The sequence below is a fragment of the Nycticebus coucang genome, chromosome 15 (assembly GCF_027406575.1).
Source record: "Nycticebus coucang isolate mNycCou1 chromosome 15, mNycCou1.pri, whole genome shotgun sequence".
NCBI lineage: Eukaryota > Metazoa > Chordata > Mammalia > Primates > Lorisidae > Nycticebus > Nycticebus coucang.
Window position 1 is genome coordinate 95,374,226 of NC_069794.1, and position 18,194 is coordinate 95,392,419.

General features: G+C 42.4%; 1 protein-coding gene across 1 annotated transcript in view; it reads right to left on the bottom strand.

The window, feature by feature from the left end:
- Positions 1-650: 650 nt before the first annotated feature.
- Positions 651-18,194, bottom strand: part of FAM124A (family with sequence similarity 124 member A) — a 62,718-nt gene continuing 45,174 nt past the window's right edge. Inside the window, exon 4 of the mRNA XM_053564060.1 lies at positions 651-2,214. Coding sequence (XP_053420035.1) covers positions 1,408-2,214 — 807 coding nt within the window. The 3' untranslated portion in view covers positions 651-1,407. The remainder of the gene's footprint in view (positions 2,215-18,194) is intronic.

Consider the following 18,194-nt stretch of genomic DNA (forward strand, 5'->3'; position numbering starts at 1 on the left):
TGTTTTGGGGAGGGAAGAATTTATTTATCTGTCCAATCAAAATGCCAGCTAAAGTGTTCCAAGTTATTTTAAAATGAAAAGCACACGATGGATGACCAGGCATGTTCACTGCAGAAAGCAGTGCTCAGCGCAGCTCCTCCCTCTCTCTCTCACACACAAACACACACGCTTTCTGAAAAGTATCCAGCCATGTACTATGAAAAATAGAGATATTTATTATCTTAACAATAGCTGGATACTTTCCAGACAGCCCTCATATATAAATCCCTTAGACTGTGGTTTTTAAAGTTGAATAATCTGAAGACTTCCTACCCCTTATGTCCAATAGCCTGTAATTCTGTAACTGCAGCAAACGGCTCTTCCTCAGCGATCCAGATAAATTCAGGCAGTGGAGTGGTCTCCTGCAGCCCCTCAGCCGTCCAGTAACTGTGTTGCTGAAAAGGTACACACATATCTAGTTTTTGGAACTCAAATTACATTACAAATACACTGGGTCTGCTACTCATGCTAATTTTTTTTTTTTTTTTTGTAGAGACAGTTTCACTTTATGGCCCTCAGTAGAGTGCCGTGGCCTCACACAGCTCACAGCCTCACAGCAACCTCTAACTCTTGAGCTTAAGCGATTCTCTTGCCTCAGCCTCCCAAGTAGCTGGGACTACAGGCGCCCGCCACAACGCCTGGCTATTTTTTTCTTGCAGTTTGGCTGGGGCTAGGTTTGAACCCGCCATGCTCGGCATATGGGGTTGGCGCCCTACCCACTGAGCCACAGGTGCCACCCTACTCATGCTAATTTTTTAAGAGCACATCAGCCACTTTTGTGTAAATCCAGAGTTTTCAGATATTGCATGGCTTTTCAGGGAAGAACTACCAGTAGTCTTCTGTGTGTTTCAGCTGTTTTATCAAGGTGTTTTTTCCACTTAAGTAGAGCTTAAAACTTCTCAGGGCCACCATTCCCTGACAGTGAAATACAGATAAAGAACCGAAGAACTCAGGAAGGCATGCTGCCTGGCACCAAGCACCAACCTCTCCCACGTGTCACCGGGTCTCTCCCACATTCAACATTTCGGACTTAATTTTTTTTTTCCTTCACACCATGAAAAATTGCTGAACAGGCTCCAGCTGACTAGGTTTTCTTTTCATTTAAAAAATGATAGGAAGCATTTAAATTGCATAAGCCCACCAGACCCTATCTCAAATGCTGACTATTCAAAAAATGTATCTTACAACTTAAATTTGTTGAGAATTTATTTGCATAAAAATGAGTTTTTTCCCACGGAGTCCCTAGAAATCTATCACCTCTCAGCCGAGGAGGGGTGGTGGTGGGCACCTGTCTTAGTGATCCTTGTAACTAAGAACACTGGTATGTCCAGCGTGAGTTTGTGAGTTGAAGAACAACAGACAGGGTGATCAGATGTAGAATTCTTCCATGTCATTATCTGCAGGACCGGGAGGCCCTGGGGGTGGTGGCCCATCTCTGCCAGTCTGCCCTGCTCTGGGAGAGTCAGAAGGGAGTAGTGGGGAGGAGTCTGTGCAGGGCGAGGCACTGGGAGACAGGGGAGAAGTACCAGCTGTCACTGAGGAGCAGGAAGACCCTTTGGTAAAGAAAGGGAGGGAAGCCCAGAGGGCCGCTGTGGCCCCCCTACTGACAGTGGGCAGTGGTCCTTCTCTAGAATCCTTGTGTGTTGACCAACGGCTGCTGCATCCCTCGGAGGGCAGAGGTGTTTCTGCCATGCTGCAGAACCTGCTGGGAGCGGAGTATGCAGACACCACAGACAGGTCTGAGGAGGACAGCCGCAGGCCAGTGTCCACATCTGTCTCCTGGGCCCCCTCTAGGTCATCAATGGAGAGGAGATGGCCGTGCCTCTGCTCCGATGCCCTGTGCCCTCGAGTGCCTGTGTTTGAAAACCAATGTGGTTCCTCTAAGGAGGCCGGGGAGGGGCCTTCTGTAGGCAAACAAAACAAGGACTTGCTTCTCTGGAAACACCAGGGAGGGCTGGGGATACTGTTGGCTTGTTCAGCAAGTCCCTGCTGGTGCCCAGGAGGCAGCCCTGTCCAGCTGGACCCCAGGTGTGGATTGTTGAGGGAGGGCTGGTGGCTGCTGCCAGGCATAGGGCTTGCTGCGGTAGCACATGGCGAAGGGATGGAATGAGGTCTCTTCCCGGAGCAGTGGTGCGCTCGGCCAGGCCTGGGGACCTTCTTGTGCACCCTCTGTGCCTGTGGGGAGAAGCAGACAATGTTAGTGCAGAGTGGGGGCTGGCTGATTACACATTAGGAGACACTGTCTTCAATCATTGGAAACTTCCAGCAATGTCATGGCCATAAAGCATTTGATTCTCCAAACTCTAGAGTAGTGATTTCCAGCCTTTTTCATCTCATAGCACATTTGAAGCTGTAGTTAAACGTCTACAGCACACTTAAATTATGTTGCTCAAAATAAAAACAATAAAATTATACTTGTTGGTGCAACTTGACACAAAATGAATAACACCTATTCCATCAATATGCTTTGAACTGAGGGATCCAAGGAGGCCAATATCCTGAGCCCTCTGGAGGGAGTCAAGGGTGCAGCCCCCTCCCAATGATCCTCACAGGTTTTTACTGCAATCTCAGGCATGAGAAAATATAGCACAGCAGAAAGCTTCCAAGGGAGAGTCAAGGTTAAAAAACAAGTAATTTTTCTTTAATTGCATGATTGATCTTAACACATTCTGTTTACTACACTCCTGTTTTGCCTTTTTCTTATCATTGCTAAATATGACTGAGGGCTGGGACAGTGTGCTGTGTCTAGTGAGTATTGTTTTTAGTACTCAAGGCCTGCAGTGATGCTTGGATTTTTCTCAGATCACTCTGTCCCTGGTGCTTAGCACTTTTAACTCTATGCTCTATCCTACATATACTTACTGTGCTTTGAACTTCTTTCAAAAATAATTAACGATCTTTAAAAAGTTTCATGGCACACCCAAGATTCTCTCATGGCACACCAGTGTGCCAGAGCATACTGATTGAAAATCAATACTATAGAGACAGAGGCAGCAGAGCTTTGAGGGGCACCAGACTTCTCAGTGTGATGAGTCATCCCTAAGGCTAGGAAGAGATTTCGCTCCTCAATGCAATTTAGAATAGTATTTCTGAAAGTACACATGTCCATGGTGCTCAACATATTAGCAAAAAGAATAAAGGCCTGACTTGGCCTGGTATTGGAGCCAAGAATCACCACAATGCATAGCTCTTGCTTCCCTCCAACCACAGCATCACCAGCTGTTCACCTGGTAGACTCTGGTCAGAAACATTACCGATGGGAGGATGGGCATGAGCAGGACAGGACCTGCACAGTTTCAGGTTAGATTCACACAGGTCCTGGTTCAGGACAGGGGCTGACAGCACTCAGGGTCCACCTGCCTGGGCAGGCCTGGTAATTTTCTTTGGCTCTGCTGGGGGTGGAGGGATTGGCTTCTCAAGTGGGGTCCTGCCTGACTTAAAGACAACTGGAAAATGCAAATGACTGGGCTTCTGTGTGTGCAGTCCCCCTGCTGGGGGCTCGTCTCTGGCCTCTCTTGTGTGCAAGGCTGCTTGACTTGGAATGCTGCAGGCCGAGAGCGAGACACTGCAGATGTTTCAAGACACTCTTCCCCCGGACCTTTCCAGAGTGAAACAAGCACCTGTGTCCCCCTCACACAGATGCCTCCCTGGCTCTGAGCTCTTGGTGGCTGCCCTTCTGAGCTGCTCTGAGGGCAGTGGAGATATACTATGGGGTCAGTGTCCTCTCTTTCTTTTTGAGACAGTGCAGGCAGGCTGCCTCACCATAGATCAGAAGCTCTCTTCTTTTCTGTTTAAGGAACTTTCTCTAAAGAACATAACAGCATCTCATAAATTAATCTGCTTAGGGCAACCAGCCAGGGAGTTCTGGTTATGTTCCCAAAGTCATCAAAAAATTGGAATTCAGTAATTGACCCATGGCTTTTTTCCTGAAACTTCTAAAAGTAGGAAGTTTGCAGTTGGGGGAGTGAAGGGGCATGGAGAGCACTGTGCAGCCAAGGATCTGGGTGTCGAGAAGCTTATTCCCCTCCGGCACATTTGACTTCTGGTAAAGGTGACCCTGCCCCTCCCCAGGAAACCTGGCAAAGTCTCCCTATTCTCTCAGGGTCAGAGTGTTGTCCCTCAGCCTCACACTTCCCCTTTCTGAGTAAGGTCATTTCCTCTCGTTCTGTCCTTGGCAGAAAGCATGATGCCTCAACAGTGTGGCAATGTCTGCTGTGGATGGACCAGTGATGCACCTTTCAACCCAGGAACTAAAAACTATTGGGGGACGGGGTTCACATGAGAAACCAGATTTTTGCTCTAAATAAAAACACCATATTCTACTTCTCCTTTCACTTTTCTCTGGGTGGTTTTCACATACCCACTAAGGATGTTACACACAGGCAAGCCTGTGTTGCCTTTTTTTTTTTTTTTAATTTCAAAAAATTAAGAGGGTACAATGTTTTTGGTTACATGTATTGATTTTGTTATGCTTGATTCAAGGTTATAAGTGTGCCCACCACCCAAATAGTGGTCATTGTACACTGTCACATGTTCCTGGGGAAGGAGACTTGCAAACACCCCCAGCAAGAGCTGTGGCTAACCTGTGTATTAGAAATATAACGCCCTTGCTCAAACTGGGGGGCAAAGGTCTACAGACAATGCCTACCATTTTTAAAATTTAATTTTAATTTTTATAACTGCCAGTTTTTAGAAACAAACTAGTTATACAAAGCTTATGATGGGATAAAAAGAGTCCACCCTTACCCTGGAGTCTTATTCCTCAATCACTGCTGACTATAAACTCTTTGCAATGGTGAAAATGTTCAGCATCTGAGCTGTTCAATATAGTTACCACTAGCGTGTCGGTTCTCCCCAGAGGGGACGTCCTCAGTCTACTGGCTGGGCACATGTTAGAAACCCAGCAGCCAGTTAGGTAAGGTTGGGCTGGTGGGATCCCAGTGACCCTGGAAGCGCAATGCAGAGCCGCACCTTCTCCTCCTGGGCTCAGTGTGGTCCACTTGCCCTCAACTGTGCTCAGGTCTGAGTCTGCTGGTCCATGTGTCCAGAGGGGATGCTTCAGTCTTCTGATGGAATGAGGAAAGAGGTAGCTGACCTGGGGGTCCAGCTGCTTTGTGTGTAGATATATGCTCCAATAAACCTTTACTCACAGAAGCAGGTGGCAGGCCAGATTGGGTCTGTGAGCTTTCTTGTCTCCTGTCAACTAACTTCAAAACCAATTTTTCAGTGTTTCTGTGCCCTTCCCTGGGCAGACGCTGTGCACAGGCTTTGCCTGTCTCCCTGTTAGCTGGGCCGTCCCTCCTGGCCCTTCCTCAGAGGTGACACCAGGCCTGAAGCAGCAAGTCCTGGCCCTTCAGTGACTCAGAATGATGATGACACAAGGACAGTCCCTTGAGGACAGGAAGGGAGCCTGGTTTGGGAGTCCCTGATCTTGCAGAGAGCAGGAGGATGTACTCCCCCCAAACTAGCCTGCTGACCTCATGTGTCCCACCCCCCATGAGGCAATGGGGTAGAAGGAGGTCCAGTTCTGCTGAGCTGGGCCACCCGGCATTCCTGGAAGAGGGAAGTAGCTGGTCCTGCACTTGGAGTTATCTAAGCTTCAAATGTGGGATACTTACCACCTTTATTGTTTTTTGGCCTAGACTCCAATCTAATTCAGGGATAAATGGGCAATCATCAACGCCATCTGCTATAAATAAAATGGATTATCAAAACTCAGAGGCAGTGATAGTGCAAGGCTGAGCAAGCTGACCACACCAGAAAAGGAACCACACCAAAGTCCTCCGCTGGACTCAGTGAGGTCATCACGGCCCAGCCCACAGCTAGCCATCACAGTCCCTGTCACATCGCCCTCAGTGTCAGCTATCTACACCATTAACAGCATCAGTGAAATACAAAGATGTGCCAGAAAAGATACTGTCAGGCTCTGCAAGGCCAGGCCGTCAAGCAGATATGCCGAAAGGAACAGAAACGAGGGAAGAATTTATTGTTCCATGGGCCAGTACTCCCATAATTCTGATGGCAAGTAAGAATCACCTGGGAAGCTTTTTTAAACAATCTCTGGGGGTCCCAGGTACTAACTGTGATGCTCCCTGGCTGATCTGAGTTAATGTGCAGCCAGAACAGGGGCCATTGCTTCAGGCCAGCTTTCTCTTTCCCCTTCTGCCTGGCTGGCTTTATTTTTCTTGTTTTGGGGCCTGTCCCTATTTTTATGGCTACTGACATGATGATGTTCTGAATGACTATATACACTGTTTATTTTCATGACTCTTCAAAATTTGAAAAACTTTCTTTCGCACTCTCTGTCAAGTAAACTCTTGCAATCTTTCAGCTTCAAAAATCTGTGATTCTGGAAAGCTGTGAAAAATGGGACCCCGAAAATTGTGCTTGTATGTTTTGCACTGGGAAGTCCAGTGGCAAGGTGAAGTCAGCACATGGGAATATTCTTTTCTCTTTGTCTCACTCCCTCCTCTATGTTAATTCATTTAGCATTCACTTTTTTTCCTTTTTTTTTTTTTTTTTATACAATTATGTTGGCTAAAGTATGCTGAACTTACCCTCTCAATTAACCTCTGTCTGGAAAATGATAAGGATAATGGAAATTCTGGAGACTGGGTTTCCATTGCTACATTCCCCTCTCAATACTATTTTTCACTTTGTTCTTATTTGCAAATCTGTTTTAATAACAAAACTTGCATTTTAGCTTTAAATCATCATCAGTCAACCTTTACTATGTCTTACGTAAGTTTGCTCTTGCAATAACATTTGTTAACTGACTTAAAACAGAGAACTATTGAATGTATCTGTAATGCCTGTGCCAGAAACACAAGGTGCCCGCCTCAGAAGAGATCAACTACCTGCCCACAGAACAAAGACTGCGGCTGAACAGAAGTCCCATCCAGCCTTCCTCAGAACACAAGGACGTCATTACCCTTGCAGATTCTAAAGAGCAAAGAGAGACCTGCTCTTTTCCATAAAGCTGCCTACCTGGGGGAAAGTGTTGATTATTGAGAACTGGCCTTGTAATCACAATGCCTCTACTAAGCAAACAGAATTTAGGAAAATAACTAAGAAAATGCCACGAAAGCTATGTTAACTAGTGTGATGAAAATGTGTCAAACGGTCTATGAACCAAGTGTATGGTGCCCCATGGTCATACTAAAGTACACAGCTATGATTTAATAAAAAAAAAAAAAAAAAAAAAAACTTAGGGCAGCGCTGGGAGTTGCCTGGGTTGATACCCAGCAGCCAGGAGTGCCATGAACTCCCTGCTATCTGCGTGAGCAGTTTCTCACTGTGTTCCTAGGTATTCTCCTGGCCAGAATTCTGTGTGTGCTTTCTTGGGTGGTAAGAAGCAAGTAAAAAATATTAAATTAAAAAACAAAACAAAAACTATTCTCTTTGAAGTACTCACTATTTACAGAAGAATAGCAGACTCTATTCTTTCTTCACAGAAACAGAAGACGCTAAAGACTGCTTGACAGATGCTCAGAGTTTGTCAACTGTCTAAGCATCTTTATCAAAGGCAAGATGTGGGGCAAGTATGTTGTGAAGAGGAAATTACCTCAGGTTTGCATTTTCAGGGACTGCAACCCCCTCCTTAGTCAGTCAGCCGGCCATGACCTGAACAAGTCCCAGCCACTTTAACTTGCTGGAGGGCGAATCTGAGTCTAGGGCCTCTGACTCAGTTGGGGTCCAGCCTGGAGCAACACAGGACCTTCATGGGGCTGGGCCAGATCCCCATTTCCCTGGGGTCTGGGAGCCCCTAGAGTAAAGGTAACTTTTATAGGAATACCCCGGGTGAGAATATATCCCTTGAACTATCTCACTGACCCTAAATTACCCAGTTCAGTAGCTGAGTCCTGGGATCAGCCCTGGCCACACCTGGACTAGTCCTGTCTGGGATTAAACTAACCCTCTAATATTCAGGACAGGGGGTTACATAGATAAAATTCTGAAATATCAATGTAGGTTTTCTGATTTGTTTTTGTACACAAAACAAAATCCAAAAGCTACTTAAAAAATTAATATTCAATTAAAGTTACCAATTTCAAGCTCAGTTTTCCTTTAAACTTATTGATGATTTCAACTCACAAATCTTATTATTCTATTAATAAATACAGCAAATGTTAACAATTATTTTTATTTTTTTAGAGACAGGGTCTTGCTCTGTCACCTAGGCTGAAGTATATTATCACAATCATAGCTCACTGAAGCCTCAAACTCCTGGGTTCAAGAGATGTGCACCACCGTGCCTGGCTATTGTTTTTTGTAGAAATATGGTCTCACCATGTTGTCCAGGCTGGTCTCAAACTCTTGACCTTAAGTGCTCCTTCCACTTCAGCCTCTCAAAGTGTTTGGATTATAGGTGTGAGCCACCATGCCTGGCCTAACAATTATTTATAAAAGGGCTTTTGTAGTTTAATTAATTTCCTTTAACGTCTTAAACTGCACTTACACATTTAATGCACTGATTTTCTTTTTAAGTACTTTAGTGGTCTAGTTAGTAAACAGAATCTTTAAACTACTTCACTCTTACCAATCCAATCAAATATACAAATCTGGTAAATACCGAATTCTCCTAAATATTTTAATGCTATAAATTTGCTAAACTTTACTGTTATATTCCTCGACTTAAAATTACACATCTAAATCAATTCTCAACTACATTTCAAATTAGAAGTATGAGGCTGACCTCTTGTTCTAATAGGTCAAGTTCTCTAAATCACAACAAATTCTTAAAATACCAAACATGAACAAATTGTTTCTGAATCTAACACAAAAATGTTAAATTTTTCTGGGATTAAACAAGGGTCCACTAAGGAGATAATTACATCATTCCAAACAGCATGGGGCTGCTTTTTTAGGTGACTGCGATGTGGGGACAGTGACGTGGGCCAGGGGTGTGTGACCTCCTTGGTAGCTGCAACAAAAAGGAATCTAGAACTTGTGAGGGTTGTTTCCATGGCCCATCTTCCTGGACCTCAGTCATTGCTGAATTCCTCTCTGCTGACAGATTTCTGCAGCCGCCTCAGACTGTGGCTAATTTCCACCACTGTGACCGAGACTCTGTGTGTCTGTCTCCCGTAAGGTATTTACACTGTACCGGGTTGGATCCCTTGTCTCTCTTCAGGTTTTGCCGCCTCCCTGCTGACAGTGAGTGTGTTGGGGATGGAAGAGAAGACCTGGTTGCATCTGGAAGGCTCCGTTATCAGAAGTGTCCCCTCAAATGAGGCACTCGGGAAGGGGACCCTAAACCAGCTGGGCAACTGAGGAGGGAAGCAGGGTTAGGGAAGACAGACACTAATGCTGCTCATAACTTAGCTGTCAAAATCATTACCCTTAAACAGGCCTCGGAAAACAACTCCCCTTACTGGCTCTGGCCCACGGGTCTCCAGAGGGTCGTCTCTGCCTCCCTGTGGAGACAGAGTGACTGAGCTGAGTGTGGACACCTGACCTAAGGGAACAGGATGAAAAGACTGAGCTGACTGTGACTCACACAGCTGAGGGGGTCACACCAATGGTACAGTGAGAGTCTGGAGTCATGTCTAAGAGAAACACGATTAGCTCTGATTTCCACCCATTTCACGAAGCCCTGGAAACTTCCTTAATTAATTTCCTCAGGGTTAGGGTTAGGGTTACCCTAATTTCCTTTCTTGAACTGTTTTTCGTCTTCCTGTCTGTGGCCCTTTCAGAGGAGATGAGAACTGAATTTTGTCCCCTAAGACTGAGTGTTTCACTCTTTAGGGGGCACGCACAGAAGCCCAACTCACACTGTTAAGAAGGGAGTGTCAGGACACCGAGGAGACTCCCACAACTGCTCATGTGACCCAGCTGGGCCACAGAGGTGGAGCACGGATTTAGAGGCAACCAGAGGCCCCTTCTTTATCTTCCCCAGCCTTCTCTGGGCTGGCCAGCACCATTTCTCTCTCTCACAAAGCAGGACAGCTTGCTCTCCCTGGTGGAGAACACAGCTGCTGACCACTCCCAAGCTTTGGGCTTCAGCTGCCCAGAGGGAGACCATCTTTTCTTTCTCAAACCAGTCCTCAATGTCCACAAGATGTCCTGTGCACAGTCTGGACACATCAACTACGGCTAGAGAGGCCGGACCAGGTTATTCTGTGTGAATGGGGGAAGAAGGCTCTCCACAAAGCAGTACCAGAACGAGAACACCTTACTTGGCCACAGTATTCAGTGACCAGGGCTGACTGTGACCAGAAGGCCAGCTTATCTTCACCCTCAGACCACTGCTTAAAAGGCTCGGGAGTAGCTGTTTCTCTTAAATAGCTAAATTACATTTCTCTCGTTTTTAGGTTCTCCCGTTATTTTTTTTAATTTTTGATTTCAAATTAATATGAAGGTACACATTTTTAGGTTACATTGTTTTCAATTCTAAGATAAGGTTCAAGTTGTAGTTGAGCTCTTCCTCACACTGCACATTCGGTGAGATCCCGGCAAACATCCTCCCTCTTTGCTCTTCCCCTTGCTAGGCTATATTTGTATTTAATCATTCATGTGGGCATGTAATTATCTATATATTGGTTTCATAATACTATTGAGTACATTGGATGTGTTTTTTTCCATTCTTGAGATACCTTACTAAGAGGAATGAATTTAAACTCCATCCAGGTAAACACAAAAGATGTAAAGTCTCCATCTTTTCTTATGGCTGAGTACACTCCACGGTGTACATATACCACCATTTGCTAATCCATTCATGGGTTGATGGGTGTTTAGGCTGTTTCCATGACTTGAAAATTGTGACTTGAGCTGCAATTAACATTCTGGTGCTGGAGGCACCTGAAGCTCAAGGAGTAGGGCGCCGGCCCCATATACCAGGGGTGCAGGTTCAAGCCTGGCCCCAGCCAAAACCTGCAAAACAACAACAACAAAAACATTCTGGTGCAAATGTCTTTGTGGTAAAATGATTTTGTTCTTGATACCTAGTAATGGGATTGCAGGATCAAATAAAAGGTGGACTTTTAGTTCTTTAAGAATTTTCCATACTTCTTTCCATAAAGGTTGTATCGATTTGGAACCCCACCAGCGTGTAAAAGGGTTCTATTCTCTTTGCATCTTTGCCAGCATCTGGAGATCTGGAACTTTATGACGTGGGCTAATCTCACTGAGGTCAGGGGAATTTTGATTTGCATTTCTCTGATCATTAGGGAGAGATGAGCACTTTGTATAGGTTGTTAGTTATCCGTCTGTCTTCTTCAGAGAAGTTTCTGTTCATGTCTCCTGCCCACTTATAAATGGGGTTGTTTGCTCTTTTCTTATTAATTGGAGTTCTGTCTAGGTTCTAGCCCATTTACATTGTTTGAGTGTCTTTCGAATCAGAAAAGAACACTCAAAATTCTTCTTTCCATAAAAGCTAGGTGATAAGGAACCTGTGAAACCTAATTTCTTAGAGATATATAGGAAAGGAACACAAAGGAGCATCCTAATGATTCAGGTGTGGCTTCAGCCTTGCAGTTCGAGACTTTTCCTTTGCTTCTCATTTTTGGAAAGCTACTCTTTTGAGATCCAGGGGAGAAAAATCTATTTGCAATTTCCTACATTAAATATTGCAGATCAGTACTACATTAGAATCAGAATAAGAGGACACACATTTCAGAATTTTCAAAATCCTATATATATTTTGCATATTATGTAAAAGCATTACATTTGAAAACAAAAACAGTCATTTCTTCCAAAGGAGACTTACCTACATATTCCCAAAAGTTTTTGGTTTGAATTACTAGTGAATCTTAACATGTGTGGGGACAAGGCTCACGTAACCAAAAATCCTTAGGCTTTGAAAGTTTAATAAACAGGGCTTTGATAAGCAGAATCAGCCTTGTACCACAAGTCTGACGTAGCAGGTTGAATCTGCTGACTCTCCCCACAGAGTCTCCCAACATGTGCTATAGCTCTTATTACCACTGCTGTGTATGTGCCTCCCCGGCTAGAATAAACCTCCCCTGGGCCAGGGGCTTTGGTCTATGTTGTTTACAGACACATCCTGAGCTCACAGAACCTGGCACGGAACAGGCTCTCTCTAAGCTGGCTGAAGGAAGAGCTGGTTAGACTTAGACATGATATAAATTCCTCATGACCTAAAGATTACAGGTCTGTGTTGCTGCCAACAACTGCCACAAGGATTAGCTACAGGAGCGGCTGCGGTGGCAGGACTTTGCTTATTCCCAGGTGTCACTGTGAGAATCAGAACACAGGCACACGGGGCAGCCCCCCTTCTTCCTAAGTTGGTGGTCGTGTCTTCCAGAGTGATAGACTCCTGCCCCTGCCCCTTCCATTCTCACTTACAGACGTTTTACAATTGCTTTTGGTAAGTCAGCAGCCTACATGGCTCACAATGAGCCCCATCGCCTTCTCTAGAATCTAGTCGTCAAGTTCTGCCAGGCGGATTCCTGGTCGCTAATGTACATTATGAGTACAGCTTTGGATGGCTACTTTAGGAGAAACATTTGTCTTATAATTTATCTAGCATATGATAGCTTTTGTATATTCCAAAAAAATCTGGCAATATTTATTCAGTGGGCTCTATAGGTAAAAACTACCCAAAACTATCTCCCCCAAATGGCTTAATATGTTCATATTTCTCCAAGGTATGCGATTTTTCATATATCGAAAAGTGTTGAATACAACAAGGTGTTAACATCTCATGCCCACTCCCTAAATAAAATTATTCTTATTTCTAACATCCATGCATGCACATAAATTATCATTTACCCACATGTATACATATATGCATGAGAATATGTACACATAATAGAACCTATGTATCGTTTTCTTTGTTTTTTTTTTTTGCTGACTCACTTGAAACTAGCTTCTAGGAATAATTTATATTTTGCTGAATCACTTGACACTAGCTTCTAGGAATAATTTATTTATTAATTGGATAGTAGAATGCTGTGGCATCATAGCTCACAGTGTAGACGGGCATACATTCACATATATCAATCAAGCGTCTGGAATTCTTAGGGGCTTTTCTGTGGTCTTAGAAGAGGCCCTGGAGGTTGGGAGGCCCTTGGCGGCCACCAAATTCAGTTACTGGTGGAGCTATCTCTGTGCATTTAATCCTTACTGGGCCGCTGATTAGCCCTGTGGCCTGAAGCAAGGGGCTTATGGGCCCTGATGATGTCAGTGGTGGTGATAATGATAATCATGATGAGAGTAGCAAATTCTTTTTTTTTTTGAGACAGAGTCTCACACTGTCATCCTTAGTAGAATGCTGTGGCGTCACAGCTCACACCAACCTCAAACTCCTGAGCTTAAGCGATTCTCTTGCCTCAGCCTCCTGAGTAGCTGGGACTACAGGCGCCCGCCACAACGCCCAGCTATTTTTAGAGACAGGATCTCGCTCTGGCTCAGGATGGTCTCAAACCTGTGGGCTCAAGCAGTGCACCTGCCTCATCTTCCCAGGGTTCTGGGATTACAGGCAGGAGCCACCAAATTTTGATTTGCAATTCTCTGCCAAATTATTATTTTTATTAGATCATAACTGTGTACATTACTGCATTTATGGGGTACAATGTGCTAATTTCATATATAATTTGGAATGTTTACATCAAACTGGTTAACATAGCCTTCACCTCACTTGTTATGCTTAGACATTTATACTCTACTTTTAATATATTTGACACATACCCTTGCAATATGCACAACAGGTGATGATCCTCCCTCCAGCTGGCTACCCTGCTCCCTCCCCTTGCCCTCCTCTTCTCTTCTTCTTTCTGGGCTTTATCATTTGTATGACAGTGTGGGTGATTATATATTGGTTTCATAATAGTACTGAGTACATTGGATATTTTTTCTTCCATTCTTGAGATACTTTACTAAGAAGAACATGTTCCAGCTCCATCCATGTAAACATAAAAGAGGTAGAGTCTCCATCTTTTTTATGGCTGCATGATATTCCATGGTGTACATATACCATAATTTGTTAATCCATTCATGGGTCGATGGGCACTTGGGCTGCTTCTATGACTTGGCAATTATGAATTGGGCTGCAAATGTCTTTGTTGTAAAGTGATTTCTGGTCATCTGAATATATACCTAGTAAAGGAACTGTAGGATCAAATGGCAGGTCTACTTAGAGCTCCGTACGTGTTCTCCAAACTTCTTTCCAGAAGGGACGTATTAGTTTACATTCCCATCAGCCGTGCACAAGTGTTTCCTTCTCTCCACATCCACACCAACATCTGTAATTTTGGGATTTTGTTACATGGGCTAATCTTATTGGAGTTAGATGGTATCTCGACATAGTTTTGATTTGCATTTCTCTGATGATTAAAGATGATGAGCATTTTTTCATGTGTTCATGCGCCTGTCTTCTTCAGAGAAGCTGCTGCTTAAGTCTCTTGCCCACAATGAAATGGGATCACTTGTTCTTTTCTTATTAGTTTGAGTTCTCTGTGGATTCTAGTTATCAAAACATAACCTGCAAATATCTTCTCTCATTCTGAGGGCTGTCTGCTTGCTTTACTAACTGTGTTCTTGGCAGTGCAGAAGCTTTTTAGTTTGATCAAGTCCCAGTAATGTATTTTTGGTGTTGTTTAGATTGCCCAGGGGGTCCTCTTCATAAAATATTCTCCCAGGCTGATTTCCTCAAGTGTTTTCTCTGCCCTCTCTTCTAGTGTCTTTATAGTTTCATGTCTTTAAGTTTAAATCTTTTATTCAGTGAGAATCAATTTTTGTTAATGGTGAAAGGTGTGGGTCCAGTTTCAGTCTTCTACACGTGACCAACCAATTCACCCAGCACCATTTGTTAAACAGGAAATCTTTCCCCTAATTTATGTTTTGATAGGCTTATCAAAGATCAAACGACGATAAGTGGCTGGGTTCATCTCTTGGTTCTCTATTCTGTTCCATACATCTACCTCTCTGTTTTTATGTCAGTACTATGCTGTTTTGATCACTATAGATTTTACAGTATAGCCTGAAGTCTGGCAGCATGATTCCTCCCACTTTGTTTTTATTTCTGAGTAATGTCTTGGCTATTCGAGGTTTCTGATTCCATATAAAATGAAGTACTATGACAGTAGTGCTTTAATAGGGATTGCATTAAATTTGTATATTGCTTTGGGAAGTATGGACATTTTAATAATGTTGATTCTTCTAAGCCATGGTGTGTTTTTCCACTTGCTAACATCTTCAGCTATTTCCTTTCTCAGAGTTTCGTAGTTTTCTTTCACGCCCTTTATTAGGTAAAGTCCTAAATATTTCATCTTTTTTTGGTACTACCGTAAAAGGAATAGAGTCCTTGACTATTTTTTCAGCTTTTATTGTTGGTATATATAAAAGCTACTGATTTGTAAATATTGATTTTGTATCCCGAGATGCTGCTGTATTCCTTGATCACTTCTAAGAGTTTTGTAGTTGAGTCCTTGTGGTTTTCCAGGTATAAGATCATGTCATCTGCAAAGAGTGAGAGTTTGATCTCCTCTGACCCCATTTGGATACCCTTGATCACCTTCTCTTGCCTGATTGCATTTTTTCATGTGTTCATGTACCTGTCTTCTTCAGAGAAGCTGCTGCTTAAGTCTCTTGCCCACAATGAAATGGGATCACTTGTTCTTTTCTTATTAGTTTGAGTTCTCTGTGGATTCTCTGTGCATTATTATGTTGAATAGCAATGGAGACAAAAGACATCCTTGTCTAGTTCCAGACCTGAGTGGAAATGTTTTCAATTTTGTTCCATTCAATATGTTATTGGCTGCGGTTTTGCTGTAGATGGCCTCTATCCGTTTAAGAAATGACTCATCTAAGCCTATTTTTTGTGTTCTGATCATGAAAGGATGCTGGATATTATCAAAAGCTTTTTCTGCATCAATTGAGAGAATCATATGGTCTTTGTTTTTTATTTTGTTTATATGGTATTATATTTATAGATTTATATATGTTAAACCAAACTTGTAATCTTGGGACAAAACCAATTTGATCATGGTGTATAATTTTTTTGATGTACTGTTGAATTCTGTTTGCTAGGATCTTATTGAATATTTTTGCATCAATATTCATTAGTGATATTGGTCTATAATTTTCTTTCTTTGTTGGATCTTTTCCTGGTTTGGGGATCAGGGTGATATTCGCTTCATAGAATGTGTTTGGAAGTATTCCTTCTTTTTCTATGTTTTGGAAAAGGTTATGTAATATAGGTACTAGTTCCTCTTTAAAGGTTTGGTAGAATTCTGACGTGAAGCCTTCTGGACCTGGGCTTTCGTATAGTTGATGCTATTTCAGTACTTGATATAGGCCTGTTCAACATTTCCAGTTCTTTCTAGCTGAGTCTAGGAAGGTGGTCTAGGTATTGGTCTATTTCCTCCAGATTTTCATATTTCTGAGAATAGAGTTTTTGTAGTAATCATTAAGGATTTTTTTCAATTTCCGAGGTGTCTGTTGCTATTTCTCTATCATTTCTGATTGATGATATTAGGGATTTTAATTTTTGGCTTCTGGTTAGGTTAGCCAAAGGTTTATCAATTTTGTTAATCTTTTCAAAATACCAACTTTTTGATTTGTTGATCTTATGAATGATTCTTTTGTTTTCTATTTCATTTAATTCTGCTCTAATTTTGGTTATTTCTTTTCTTCTGCTGGGATTGAGGTTGGAATGTTCTTACTTTTCCAGTTGCTTGAGATGACTCAGTAAGTTGTTGATTTCTTCTCTATTCTCTTGAGGAGGGCTTGCAATGGTATAAATTTCCCTCTTAGGACTGTCTCTGCAGTATCCCATAGGTTTTGATAATTCGTGTCTTCATTATCATTTTGTTCCAAAAATTTGGTGATTTCCTTCTTAATCTCGTCTTTGACCCAGCTATCATTCAGCATAAGGTTATTTAGTTTCCATGACTTTGTTTGAGTACCAAGATTCCTGTTGTTGTTTTGACTTTTATTCCATGGTGGTCTGAGAAAATACAAGGAATAATTTCTATTCTTTTAAATTTACCGAGGTTAGACTTGTGACCTAAGATGTCATCAATTTTGGAGGATGTTCAATGGGCTGATGAGAAGAATGTGTGTTCAGTTTTGTTAGGATGAAATGTTCTGTAGATGTCTGTTAAATCCATTTGTTGTGGGGTCAAGTTTAAGTCCAATATTTCTTTGTTTAGTTTTTTTCTTGGTGGGTCTATCCAATATTGCCAAAGGGGTGTTAAAAATCTCTATTTAACTATTATAGGACAGGAAGATATCAAATTGTTGATATCTTTTAAGCTTTCCTTTATAAATTGAGGAAAATTACAGTATAGTACAAGAAGATATCAAATTGTTCATATCTGTTAAGGTTTCCTTTATAAATTGAGGAGCATTCTAATAGGGCGCATAAATGTTAATAAGTGCAATCTCTTCATGTTGAATGTTTCCCTTGACAAATATGAAATAATTGTCCTCATCTTTCCTTACCTTTGTTGGTTTAAAGCCTATTGTATCTGCAAATAAAATTGCAACCCCTGCTTTTTTTCTGATTTCCATTTGCCTGAATTATAGATGTCCATCCCTTCACCCTCAGTCTATTTTTATCCTTTAAGGTAAGATGAGATTCCTGTATGCAACAGACATCTGGCTTGAGTTTTTGTATCCAGTTAGCTAACCTGTGTTTCTTGAGAGGACAATTAAAGCCATTCACATTAATTGAGAGTATTGATAAGCATGGAAGTGTTTTGGTTGTCATGAATTTCAAGTGACCAGTGGATCTTTTCAATCCTTTCACCATTGTGGATGTTAGATTTTATTCAAGGCTTTCCGGTGACTTTACTTTGGTGGTAGACCATTAAGCTGATCATTATGGAGGATCAGTCTGAGAATATCCTTGAGACCTGGTTTACTTATGGCAAATTTCTTCGATGTGTGTAAGTCAGTGAAGTATTTGATTTCTCCATCACAAATGAAACTCAGTTTAGCTAGATATAGGATCCTGGGCTGGAAATTGTTGTCTTTTAGGAGATTGAATGTCCATGACCATCCTCTTCTGGCTTGAAAAGTTTCAGCTGACAGATCTGCAGTCATGCTAATATTCTTCTCCTTGTAGGTTATACTTTACTCGCATCTGGCTGCTTGCAGAATTTTCTCCTTCATATTAAATTTGGCAAAGTTGATTACAATGTGTCTAGGAGATGCTTTATTTGGATTGAGTTGTACTGGGGTTTTGAAAC